At 45.3% G+C, this 13,432-nt stretch overlaps 1 protein-coding gene across 1 annotated transcript in view; it reads right to left on the bottom strand.

The window, feature by feature from the left end:
• BLTP1 (bridge-like lipid transfer protein family member 1) overlaps window positions 1–13,432 on the bottom strand; it is a 282,755-nt gene that overhangs the window by 155,589 nt on the left and 113,734 nt on the right. The window contains exons 34-36 of the mRNA XM_078766129.1: window positions 12,081–12,579; window positions 10,293–10,596; window positions 9,911–10,189 (exon numbers count right to left, since the gene is read on the bottom strand). Coding sequence (XP_078622255.1) covers window positions 9,911–10,189; window positions 10,293–10,596; window positions 12,081–12,579 — 1,082 coding nt within the window. The remainder of the gene's footprint in view (window positions 1–9,910; window positions 10,190–10,292; window positions 10,597–12,080; window positions 12,580–13,432) is intronic.

Genomic DNA, 13,432 nt, shown 5'->3' with positions numbered 1-13,432 from the left:
AAATATGCAGAACCCACGAATGTTAGTACCGCAAATGTCAGGATCCGACTGTATTACATATGTCACAAATAATGTGTATACGATATACAGTATAATACGTCACACAATATGCGTGTACAATGTACATAATATATAGTACAACATGTCAAGTACAGACTTGGCACTTAATATGGAATATTTTTTTTGTGGGGGTGAACTTACTTTTCAAGATATCGTAGAACCAAAAGTTCATTGGAATTATGTTGAAGTTATTCTAGATTTTGTTAATGTGACCTTTAAAAGAAACAAAAACCACATTTGACATTTCGAAACAAATAAATTGATCCTTGAAAGTGATGTAAACTGATATCGAACTCAATTCATGGACGGTACTGTGTTAAACTTCTGTACGTTTTCCAGAAGTATCTGTTTATTTTGCACATTAGCCAAAACATTTTTTCACAAAAACAAAAGTTAAATTACGACTGGGATTACGGACAGTAAAATTACAGTTCAGTACTTCGTGTAACCCCCACGAACATTCAGGAGAGCACGTGCACGTTGAGGCATGCTGTGCACGTTGAGGCATGCTGTTCACGAGATTTGCCAAGGTTTGGACAGGAATCGCTTGCCATGCAGTGACAATAGCCTGCTGCAATTCACGCACAGAGGTCGGCTGCTGGTCCAAGTGGTCGATTTCACGCGTTAATTCTGCCCACAAGTTCTCTATCGGATTCATATCCGGGGACATGGCAGGCCACTCGATATGCTCTACACCACAGTCAGCAAGAAAGTGTTGGATCATGCGAGCACGATGAGGCCGTGCATTGTCATCTTGGAAGACAAAGATTCCTCGAAAGGCTGCACAAGCAAATGGAAGCAATGTTTCTTCCAGAATGGCCCTGTACTTGAACTGGTTCAGGTTTCCATTCAGAACAACTAGGTAAGTTTTTCCCCCTGCATGAAAAGCAGCCCAAACGGTCACCCCACCACCTCCAGCTTGGACTCTTGGCACCATACAATCTTTGTTGTGGGCTTCATGCACTTGTCTGCGCACTCGGACGTGGCCATCTTGACGATAGACCAGAAATCTAGACTCGTCACTGAAGATCACGTGATTCCAGTGTCCTGGCTGCCATTGACGGTGCTCTCTGGCCCACTGCAATCGGCGCTGGCGGTGTTGTCTGGTCAGGCGTGGCTTTCTCAGGGGACGCCTGGCACGATAGCCTGCTTGAACCAGTCGTTGGTGGACTAGCCTTCTGGATACAGGCACATTTGTCAGTTGCTGCCACTCAGCCCTAAGCCGATTAGCTGACTTGGTACGGCCATTGCGGACTAACCGGTGCAGCTGGCGATCATCCCTCCTTGTGGTTCTGCGGGGACGTCCTGGCCTCGGTATTGGAGTAGGGACACCCCTCTGAGCATTTCGTTTCAGGATCTTTGACACCTGACCTTGAGTGATGCAATACTGCTGAGCAATAGCACGCTGTTTCATGCCGTAATTTCGTAAAGCCACCACTCCATGACAAACAGCATTGTCGAGTTGACGGACCATCTCCAGAGGAAGCGGCAATAACTTTTGGACACGTGCAGCAGTTGTTTTCCACGAATACAGAACGCAACAACCCTTGTATACCCGACTGTGAAGCCAATCATCAAATGCACCTGTCCGTACATTTTGCCTCGCCACCTGTGATATAATCCTGTTGTTGACTTCTTGCTGCAACAGACAATCAGTGACATGGTTCTTTTAACAAATAAATCACCAAAGTGTAAAAGAAACTCACCAGATTGATATACTGAGTTAAGAAAGTAAACCCAAGTCAAGGAAAAAAAATATTCCATATTAAATGCCAAGTCTGTATAATGTTTGTATATTGTGATGGATCCGCAGGTGAAACTTTGCAAAAGGGAGCTCGCAAAAGCTCAGGCCTTATCTCCTGGAAGCAAGGGGGCACAAGTCCCACAAAGCTGAAGGACAATGCCACACCACAGCTGCATGCCGAACGGCTTGATAGTGGGAGCCTCGTGCGCATCTCGTCCCATCGAAGCTGCCGTTTTCAGCTCGGTCTTCACTGCCTCAAAAACTGATGCATTTCGCATGGCCCTCGGTAATTTCCATCCCAGGCGTGAAGAAAGCGGCATGATATGCCGCCTCCCCCTCGCTGCCGTAAGTAGGGGAAAAAACACACTGTGGCACATTTGCCCGCTCCAGATGAAGCCATTCACCTCCCCTCGCTTGTGCTCGTGTAGGTTCATTTTCGCTCGTTTACACTCGCTCACTTCACGAGGGTCAGCCTCATCGCACAGTGTATGTGCTTTACATTTACTATCGTGATAACGATAATGGTAATTAATTATCACGACAGCTGCAGCACATGCGAAGTCAGTAAAATGCACCTTGAACCCGGATATTGACGGTGTATTGACTGCTTTGAGCAGTTAGTGTTTGGTTTCTCTCAAAAGATATACTGGTATTAAATGCAGCTCTATAAAATAAAGCAAATCACATAATATGGATGCAGAAAATAGGGCAAAATGGAGAAGATTGTCATGGGGCCCGCAAGGCTAACCCCCGCTCTAGCAGGGAAAATGGCCTTAAAATGTCTGTTGTTGTTGTTGTGTGTATATAATATGTAATGTATGTTCTTCAAGATTTAATTTAAATGATACATCATTAAACAACTATCCTAATCGGCTTGTTCTTGACACCAAACCAACTCATCCACCAAGTTTATTTATAACTCGTCCATAACTTTTTTTAATATCATGTTATATATCGCTTTTCGCCCGATCTCCCAATGGTGAAAAACACTTCTTTTTTTTTTTTCTTTTCTTAAATACAGAATCGAGGCTCGTATAAGAGCTAACACGTTGAACATGAAAGTTGCACAGACACATAAAACATGCAATGAAGGAAGCAGGAGACAAGAGGGAGAGAGGGAAGTACACAAGCACAACAACAGAAGAGAACAGGGACGTCGGTAGATCTGTGGAAGGGGGGTGGCTGGGGGAAGAGGTAGGGGTACACGGTATAAAGCAAATGAACACTTCTAGGAATTTCAGGAAAGATATTGGGGATTTAAAGAGGCACATTTGGCGCGTTTTAACAGGGGTAGAAAAGATCAAGGTTTTGGATAGGGGAAGATAAGAGATGGTGGTGAACAGCTGTTTTAAAGACCTGGAGGTAGCAGTGGGATTGAAGAGAGTGTGGGAGTTTGTTCCAGAGGCAGGAGAAAAGAGGAATGAAAGTGAAGGTGAGCAGAGAGTCTTGATTTTGGCAGTTTCACCAGAAGAGGGTTGCTGGCAGATCTTGTGTGTCCTGCAGGAATATTTGAGGGACAGAGCACAGAGAGAGCTGGGGGAGCAAGGCCGGAGAGGAGTCTGCAGAAGACAAAGGCCACCGACCTGCCTGTGGTGAGAGAGAGAAAGGCCCTCAGAATCAGCTTCAATGCGGGAGATTCCAATGATTCTGAATGCTTTGGTTTCAACTGCGCGAAGCCGAGCTATGTGTGAGGCAGGAGCACCAGCCCAGAGGGAAGAGCAGTATTCCATTGAGCTGCGGATGAAAGCCTTGTTTGTGGTGAGGAGCTCAGGTGTGCCAAGGAAGGACTTCGCACGACAGAAGATGCCTAGTCGGCGAATGGCTTTGGAGGCCAGCTTCGAAATGTGGTTTTCCCAAGAAAGATCATGGCAGATAGTGAGACCCAAAAGCTTGAGCGACAGAATTTCTTGGAAAGGATTGTTGAGAAAGTAGACGGGAGGGTTTTCCAGTCGGTCTTTTCAGAGAGACAAAGTGAGATTGTGAGATTTGTCAGGATTGAAAGACATGTTCCACTTGTTTGACCAGTCTGTGATTTTGTCCAGGTCTGCAGAGAGTGAGGAGGCTGCAGACTGCCGATCTGAGGGATGAGGAATGGCTTTTTGCAAGACTTGAAAATGATGAAACTTGAAAAAGATGAGGAAACTTGTGCTTTTTGCAAGAAGCCTGGGCATTTAATGTCCCAATGTTATGCCCTGAAAAGGAAAAATCAGGATCGGAGTCAGGCTTGTGCAACTCCGAATGCGTTGGCCAATGCGAGAAATCGTCCTTGGAGGACAGTGCCTTGTGAAGGTTCCCGTGCCAAACTTATGGCATCACAGAACGACCTTGTCCAAGAGGGTTACAAACCTTTTATTTCCGAGGGGTTTGTGTCACTGGATGGGGACTTAACTAACCAGAGACCTGTTAGGGTATTGAGGGACACAGGAGCACATCAATCTTTGATGCTTGAGGGCATTTTGCCATTGTCGGAGAAGACGGCAAATGGGGTTCGTGTTCTCTTACAGGGGGTTGGTGGCTATGTTAAAGCTTCTCTTCATATAATCCATTTAAAGCCTGAGTTGGTGTCAGGACCGGTCACTGTGGGGTTACAAGCCACTCTTCCTGTAGAGGGAATTTCTTTTATTATTGGGAACGATTTGGCCGGTGGTCGAGGTTTCGGTAATCCGATGTTGGTTGAAAAGCCCAGTATGGAAAATAACACAGCACAGTTAGAGCAGGAGATTCCGGGTATCTTTCCATCCTGTGCAGTGACTCGTGCTATGGGTAGGAAGTGCTCTGAAGAGAAGGAGAAGGAAGGTGATGTGGATTTGGGTTCCACAGAGATATTGGAGGAAAAGTCTGGAAGAGACGATAGGAAACGGAGTGGCATCAAGGCACCTAAGGAAAAGGTGGCATCTGGACCAAAAGAGAAAATGGAGTGTCCGTCGGAGACATCTGGGAACGAGGCTGAACAGACGGTGCTTGTCCGAAAGAGACTTGTTGAAGAACAACACAGAGATTCGGAGCTCCAGAGTTTGATTGGTAAAGCTATTACAGAGGAAGAGGCTATGAAGGCACCTGTTGGTTACTTCATGAAAGGGGAAACACTCATGAGAAAATGGAGACCACTGGAGGTGCCAGCAAATGACGAGTGGAAAGTTAATTACCAAATTGTGGTGCCACAGCCATACCGGAAGGAGATATTGAGTTTGGCACATGAGACACCTTTGGCTGGGCACCTTGGAGTGAACAAGACATGTGACAGAATTTTGGTACATTTTTTCTGGCCAGGATTGCGACGTGATGTGGCGGAGTTCTGTAAATCTTGCCGCTCTTGCCAGCTGGTGGGGAAAACCTAATCAGAAAGTCCCTTCTGTGCCTTTAAAACCAATTCCAGCTTTTGAAGAGCCATTCAGCCGTGTCATTATTGACCGTGTAGGCCCTTTACCTAAAACTAAGGCTGGACATCAGTATTTGTTGACCATCATGTGCGCTTCCACAAGGTTCCCAGAGGCAGTGCCTCTTAGGAAAATTACTGCGGCAGTTATTGCGAAGGCCTTGATTAAATTTTTCACTTTGAATGGCCTACCTGAGGTCATCCAGTCTGATCAGGGTTCCAATTTCTTGTCAACACTTTTTCAGCAAGTGGTACACCTGTTGGGAGTGGAGCAAGTAAGATCAAGTACTTACCATCCCGAGAGCCAAGGGGCCTTGGAAAGGTTTCACCAGACATTGAAGAATATGATCAGAACGTATTGTTTTGAATGTGACAAGGATTGGGATGAAGGAATACCCTTATTGTTGTTTGCTACAAGGGAATCTGTTCAGGAGTCATTGGGGTTCAGTCCTTTTGAACTTGTGTTTAGACACGCAGTGCGAGGACCATTGAAATTGGTGAAAGAACAGTGGCTACAGGAAGAGTGGCAGTCAACATTGGTAGAGTATGTGTCAACGGTTAGGCACAGGTTGGCAAAGGCTTGTGAAGTTGCGAGAGGAAACTTGAAAGTGACACAGGATAAAATGAAAGTGAGACATGACAATAAATCTCAGATCGGAAATTTCAGTCCTGAGGACCGAGTGTTCGTGTTGCTTCCTGTTCCAGGTCAGCCACTACAGGCTAGATATTTTGGTCCCTATGCAATCGAAAGGAGGGTTATTGAAACAGATTACGTGGTGACAACTCCCGACCGACGGAAAAAGTGGCAGCTGTGTCATGTCAACCGACTGAAGAAATATTATGAGAGGAAGCCTGTGGGGAAAATGGTTCCCGTCTCACCTGTCGTGCCTGTAGTCGGGGTGCAAGAGAATCCAGAGGTTGAGGCTGGTGTGAAGTTTGATAACTTTGATGACCAGGCTTGTCCCAGATTGATGAACACGGAAGTTTTTTTATTTTTTTTTATTTTAATGTATGCAGGATCGAGTCTCGTGAAAGAGCTATCATTTATCACACAAAAAAAATCAAACAGACACACAAAACATATAATAAGGGTCGCGGTAGACATGATGGGGAGAGAAGGGGAAGCACAAACACAACATTTGGGAGCAGGGACATCGGGAGATCTGTGGGAGGGAGAGGGCTTCGGGGGAGGAGGTGAGGGAAGGGGGTGTGGGGGGGGGTGGGGGGGGGGGTGGGAGAAGTATAAAACACAAGGACACTGCAAGGACTTCCAGGAAAGAAGTTGGTATTTCAAAAAAGTGGATATGGGGTGAAATTAGCGGGGGTACAAAAGATCAAGGTTTTGGATGGGGGAAGATAAGAGATGGTGGTGAACAGCTGTTTTAAAGACATGGAGGGAGGGGTGGGATTGAAGAGAGTGAGGGAGTTTGTTCCAGAGGCGGGAGAAAAGAGGAATGAAAGAGTGAAGGTGAGCAGAGAGTCTCGATTTTGGCAGTTTAACCATAAGAGGGTTGCAGGCAGATCTTGTGCGACCTGTAGGAATATTTGGGGGACAGAGCACAGAGAGAGCTGGGGGAGCAAGGCAGTAGAGCAGTCTGTAGAAGACAGAAAGACGGCCAACCTGCCTACGGTGAGTAACTGAAATTAATTTTATTGTTGAGTGTTGAGTAATTTAGACGAGAAATTAGGACATTGACGAGGGAACAACAAGGACAACTATCCAGCCAAATTTTTGAGTTTGCACATTTGTTCACAGTTGTACCTGGTCGTACTGACTTGGTATATCATGATATTCAGGTGGGGGAAGCCACTCCTGTGAAACAACACCCCTATCGGTTGAACCCTGTGAAGATGGAGTATCTTCGGAAGGAGGTTCAGTACATGTTGGAGAATGACATCATCGATCCAAGCAGCAGTGAATGGAGCTCACCATGTGTGTTGGTTCCAAAACCCGATGGCAGTTTTCGCTGTTGTACGGATTTAAAACGGGTTAATGCAGTGACCAAGACCGACTCATATCCCATCCCGAGGATTGATGACTGTATTGATAGAATAGGCCCGGCTAAATTTGTAACTAAATTTGACTTGCTGAAAGGGTATTGGCAGATTCCTCTTTCTGATAGAGCCAAGGAAATCTCGACTTTAGTCACACCAAATGGGTTGTATCAGTACCAGGTTCTTCCCTTTGGATTGAAAAACGGGCCTGCTACATTTCCACGGCTGATTAATAAGCTTATTGCAGACCTTGAGGGGGTGGAGGCTTATCTGGATGATATAATCATCCACACCATGACCATGGAAGATCATATTAAACAAATCCATGCATTTTTCAAGAAACTGACCGAGGCAGGGTTGACCATCAACTTATCTAAGAGTGAGTTTGTAAAAGCACAGGTGGTGTTCCTAGGCCATGTACTAGGTCAGGGTCAGGTGCAACCGGTGACAGCCAAGATAGAAGCCATTGATCACTTCGAAGTTCCAAAAGGTAAGAAGGAGCTTATGAGATTCTTGGGTATGGCTGGTTGGTACCGGCGGTTCTGCAGGAATTTTTCTGACGTGGTAGCCCCTTTAACGAATTTGCTGAGGAAAGAGACCAAGTTTGTTTGGGATGACAAATGCCAGGCTGCCTTTGCCCACGTCAAAGCGATATTAATGAGTTCTCCTGTCCCAGCAGCGCCAGATTTTCAAAAACCTTTCAAGTTGGCCAATCAGTGTGGCACGTTCTTCACCTTCTTTACTCTCCAATCGGTGACCTGCTTGTTACTCGGCCCTCCACTGGCCAATCACAGTCCTTCTGGGCGTGGCTCTCGGCCTATGTTTGATGTATGCTGCCATGCCGGTGTTGTCAGCCCAAGTGCGTGGTCGCTTGCTATCTGTTCGTCCGGTCAGTTATTGTGGCGGAGGGGGGGGATTTATTAATGTGTGCACTAATGGGCCTAGCTAATGTCTATGGGTGTGTTGCCATACGGGACACCGGGATGATCACAGGTTCGACATATCAGATCCGGCTTTCGAAACTGGCTGAGCTCCACAGATCCTGTGTGGAGATGGGAGAAACTTCCAGAAGGACAACCATCACTGCAACACTCCGCCGATCTGGGCTTTATGGCAGAGTGGCCAGACGGAAGCCTCTCCTCAGTGAAAGACACATGAAAGCCCACTTGGAGTTTGCAAAAAAGCACGGAAAGGACTCTCAGACTGTGAGAAACAAGATTCTGTGGTCTGATGAAACCAAGATTGAACTGTTTGGCTTCCGTCTGGCCACTCTGCCATAAAGCCCAGATCGGTGGAGTGTTGCAGTGATGGTTGTCTTTCTGGAAGTTTCTCCCATCTCCACACAGGATCTCTGGAGCTCAGCCAGAGTGACCATCGGGTTCTTGGTCACCTCTCTTACCAAGGCCCTTCTCCCCCGATTGCTCAGTTTGGCCGGGCGGCCAGCTCGAGGAAGAATCCTGGTTGTTCCAAACTTCTTCAATTTAAGAATTATGGAGGCCACTGTGCTCTTGGGAACCTTCAATGCAGCAGAAAAGTTTTTGTAGGCTTCCCCAGATCTGTGCCTCGACACAATCCTGTCTCTGAGCTCCGCAGGCAGCTCCTTCAACCTCATGGCTTGGTTTTTGCTCTGAAATGCATTGTCAGCTGTGAGACCTTATATAGACAGGTGTGTGCCTTTCCAAATCATGTCCACTCAATTGAATTTACCACAGGTGGACTCCAATCAAGGTGTAGAAACATCTCAAAGATGATCAAGAGAAATGGGAGGCACCTGAGCTAAATTTCAAGTGTCATAGCAAAGGGTATGAATACTTATGTCAATGTGATATTTCAGTTTTTTCTTTTTAATAAATTTGCAAAACTTTCTAAAATCCTGTTTTCTCTTTGTCATTATGGGATATTGAGTGTAGATTGATGAGGGAAAAAATGAATTTAAACGATTTCAGCATAAGGCTGCAACATAACAAAATGTGAAAAAAGTGAAGGGGTCTGAATACTTTCTGAATGCACTGTAGCGAGATATAAACAGTAGAGAGGTGTAGGAAGCTCATTCATGGCTATAGGAAATGCTTGACTGCACTTATTTTGTCCAAAGGCTGTGCTACCAAATATTAAGTCTCGGGTGTCAATAATTTTGTCAATGCCATTTCTTTTTATTTTATGATTTAAAAGGATATATTAAGTTCTGAATCAAAACCAAAGGTTCTGCAATATAACAAAGTGAAATAAAGAATTGTGGAGACCAAATACTTTTGTCAATTTCAACTTATTTTTAGAGAAAATTGTGAGTTACTTGAAAAAAATGCAAGGGTGCCTATATTTTTGGCCACTACTGTACATGCAATGGTCTCGACTATGGCTGAATATCCCATGACCCTTGTTCCATGGGTGGCTTTCCAAAACAGTGCAGATGTCCCCGGCATATGAGCAGAAAAATCAAGATGCTGACATAGGATTAGGCTCATAGATCAGCAGTTTGGATGGGAAAAAAAAAATTCTTATTTTGAAAAAGGGATAAAAAAATAAAAGGGAAAACAAATGGAGTGGAAAGGTTAGATCTCAGGGGATGAATAAATTGTTCACAGCAATTCTTTCTTCCGACCCAACCAACTACTCACGCATTTCTTGCGTGTTTATAATGTCTACAAGAACCCAGAAAGGTGAGCTGTTAAACAACAAAATAAAGCAAAAGTAAGTACAACCGACAGGATAACCATCCACCACCACCTTCATACCTTTCATCCTCTCCTTAATGCTGCAGCTGCCGTGAGCCATTCTCAACTCGGCCTCCATGGTTAAGCCTCCAATATCAGCCTTGAGACACACTTTTTGCACCTTGCCCACAGCAAACACCAGAAAGGTCACATGAGGAGCCTCGCAGGACGTCGAGCCCATTCGTCTATGGCTCGTTGTCCTGGTCGGACTCTTGGAAGGATCTCCGCTGGCATCTATCTCATTTGCAAACTCCACTGTACATGTGGGTTGTGGATGTAGGCTTCCCATGGCACCTCGGCCTAAAATGGGAATTGACAGATCAATTAATAGTTAAAACACCATGTGATTAATGTCTCACGAATCTCCAAATTCAGCAAGGTACTTGAAGGAAAAAGAACCTACTGTCTGGCCCTGCTCGAGCGGTGTTGTCCTGTCCTGAGCGGAGCGCTGCTTCTGTGGGAAGCATCTGTGTGGTTCGCTGAAGAACACCAGCAGGATCCGAGATGAGGGAGTAGAAATTGAGTAATTTGTACATGTCCTGCCAGCACTCTGCAGAAGGTTCACTCTGTTCTGACATGGAAACAGAATCGGAGTCTGTGACCGGTTCGAGGCCGCCATCACATGAGTCCTTGCGTGCCGTTCGTGATGACTTGCGCTCCGACCGAACCAGCCGACCACCACGGTGCACCCCAATGCTCCCCGTCATCTGCGTGATAAATAATAATAATAATAATAATAATAATAATAATAATAATAGTAACAAGAGGGTCAATTGCTTTACCATACATGTCCCCTTCCAAGATTCAGTTCAATATCGATAAACATATCCCTTTATTTGTGTTTATATAATGCTGCGTTTTGTGTCGAAAATAAATAAATAAAATAACTGTTCATACGTGAAGCAAAAACATGCATACAGCCTATGTGCATATAAAATACATTGTGGTTATGTACCTGGAATCATTCCAATTGCATTGGGACATGGACTAACACCCAGGCCAGGCATGAGGCCTGCTGATCTGTGCTGCTTCTTAGAATGGCAGCGCATGGTTTTAATTGGGGTGGGATCAGGCCACCTGTCCAGCCAATGGGTGTACAGCAGTGGGGTGGAAGCAGGGCAGCTGAAAACTGAGCAATGTATAATATGTGATATTTTCTAAGTTCAAAAAGGGCATAACTCCGTGAGAAATCGGGGAAATGTCCCAAAACTCAAACGTAGTTCGGACATGTAGTTGTTCCAAAAGCAAGACAAGAAAAAATCCGGACAAAAAGAAGAGGGTACTCTTCAGTAACCTAATCATAAATATGTTCTTCATAATAAACATAAATATTTGAACTACGACTGTCAAAATAATTTGCCATTTGGAGACCGATTTTCCAATATCTGCGTTATAAAAGGGGCAGTGTCTATCTGCCTGCCTGTCGTGTTACAACTTGAGAATGGATTAACAGATTTCAATAAATCCAACTATGGTGGATTCATGGAACTCATGGAAAGGTTTGTGATGCAAAAAATATTAATAGGTACATGTGCACACGTGGCGAAACTGCAAATGCCAACGTGCGACGTTGGTTATCCCTGCAAGGAGGGCAACATCTCCCAGGAATCCTTTTTTGTTCTTGCTCCAGATTAGCCATCATAGCTATGCCGAGAAAAGGAAAAGCCCAATTTTTTGAGCATTTATGCAAAGGCAGAGACGAGGAAACCTCAGAGTTAGTTTCCTGCCATGGCCCATGCCTATTACCTACCCCAAACAGTTTGATCAAAAGAAAGAAAAGGGGAGCGAGCAAGAAATGATTTTCATTTTGATCTTCCTCTTCGTGTGTCGTTGGAGGTAGGGTTGTAGGCGATTTCACATTTCACATTTCACGGTAGGCGATTTCACACCGGTGGGTCACATTGTATATCATTCACAATTCAGCATCTAAAAAGGCTGTGATGAATATCCTATTAACAATATCCTTGCTCCCTGAGTGTATAGCTAGGCCAGTATGTATACATCACCTAATTTTATTTTTCTCCCCATTAAGAAATTCTGGGTTTTTTCCAAATTACACAAGTAGTGGTATTCCCATCATTGGAGCAACAGGTCTTATATTCTAGTTTCATTAACATCCAATGCAAGCATAAGAAAGGGAAGTGCAAAGAATATCAAATAACGTAATAAGATGCTTCCACACATGCTTTACCTCTGATGCCTTCTTGTTCCCCTTTGTGCTGCCCACCCTGAACGAATGACCGATTTCCAGGCTCCCCCGGGATTCTCTCCCCGTGTCAGCACGCTTTGGCGCACGGTTTGACTTGCGTTGATTTGAGTCCGCATAGTAGGCGGGAGTGGGCGATGTGGAGCCCGCCGAGTAACGGCTCAGCAGGATGTCCGTCTGCGTCGCACGCACATCCGCAATGACGGTGCAAAACTGGTGCACCAGGCGCACGAGTGCCATGTTGATGCGCTGATCGATCGACTGGCATGACACTATCACGTGTCCTCGCAGTGTACTCGGCAGGGCGGTGCGGCTACGGTCATGAAGGGACAGAGGTGGTGGAGGCTGCTTCCTTGCAGCTCTACCAACAACCATTGCTGGCCCTTTGGCTTGTTCTTCTCGAATCACAGCACCAACACTGAGTGTGTTGAATACGAGCGCTGGTATGGAAGTCCTGTTGTCTGGTGGAGGCATCGGATATAACCTGTTTGGAAAATCAGGGGCCGATGAAGTCAGATCAATGCCAGAAAATTTGAGATCTACTTTCACACCGGTGGGTTTTTTTTTTTTGGTGTTTTTTGTATACATAATCGAGGCTCGTGAAAGAGCTAACATTTATCACACAAACAAATCAAACAGACAAACAACCAAAGTATATAAAAAGGGGAGCGGTAGACAAGATGGGGAGAGAAGGGGAAGCACAAAAACACAACATTTGTGAGGGACATCGGGAATGTGTGGGAGGGAGAGGGCTTGGGGGGAGGCGGCGTGGGAAGGGGGGGGGGGGTGGGAGAAGTATAAACACAAGGACACAAATTATACCTGGTGATCCCGGTGACACCCCTGGTGATCAAAACTTATGATATATAATAATATAATAATAAGAGTTCCCTCACAGGTTTTCCACGAGTACAACAAGTTTACTGAGGAATTTGTAGACAGTGTGGTGAGTGTGACTAGAGTGAGTGATAGGTTGATGATGGTGAAAATGATGATTGGAAAGCTCTTGGTGAACGTCATCTCGGGATATGCTCCACAGGTTGGTCGGAGCGATGAAGAGAAGGACAAGTTCTGGTGTGCGATAGAGAAGCTGATGGAAAACGTGAAAGATGAGGAAGTTGTTGTGGTAGGAGGAGACGTAAATGGACATGTGGGAAGGAGTATGGACGGTTTTGAGGGAGTTCATGGGGGTTACGGATATGGTGTGAGAAATGGAGAAGCTGAAAGGATTTTGGAGTTTGATGATGGAGCTGATTTGTTGATTTGTAATACTCAGTTCCAGAAAGAGGATAATAAGCTTGTTACATACACGTCAGGTGGGACGACGACAACCGTTG

This window comes from Myxine glutinosa, chromosome 12 (genome assembly GCF_964187855.1).
Source record: "Myxine glutinosa chromosome 12, kmMyxGlut1.1, whole genome shotgun sequence".
Taxonomy (NCBI): Eukaryota; Metazoa; Chordata; class Myxini; order Myxiniformes; family Myxinidae; genus Myxine; species Myxine glutinosa.
The sequence above is the reverse complement of the archived record's forward strand: the minus strand, read 5'-3'. Positions and strand labels throughout refer to the sequence as shown.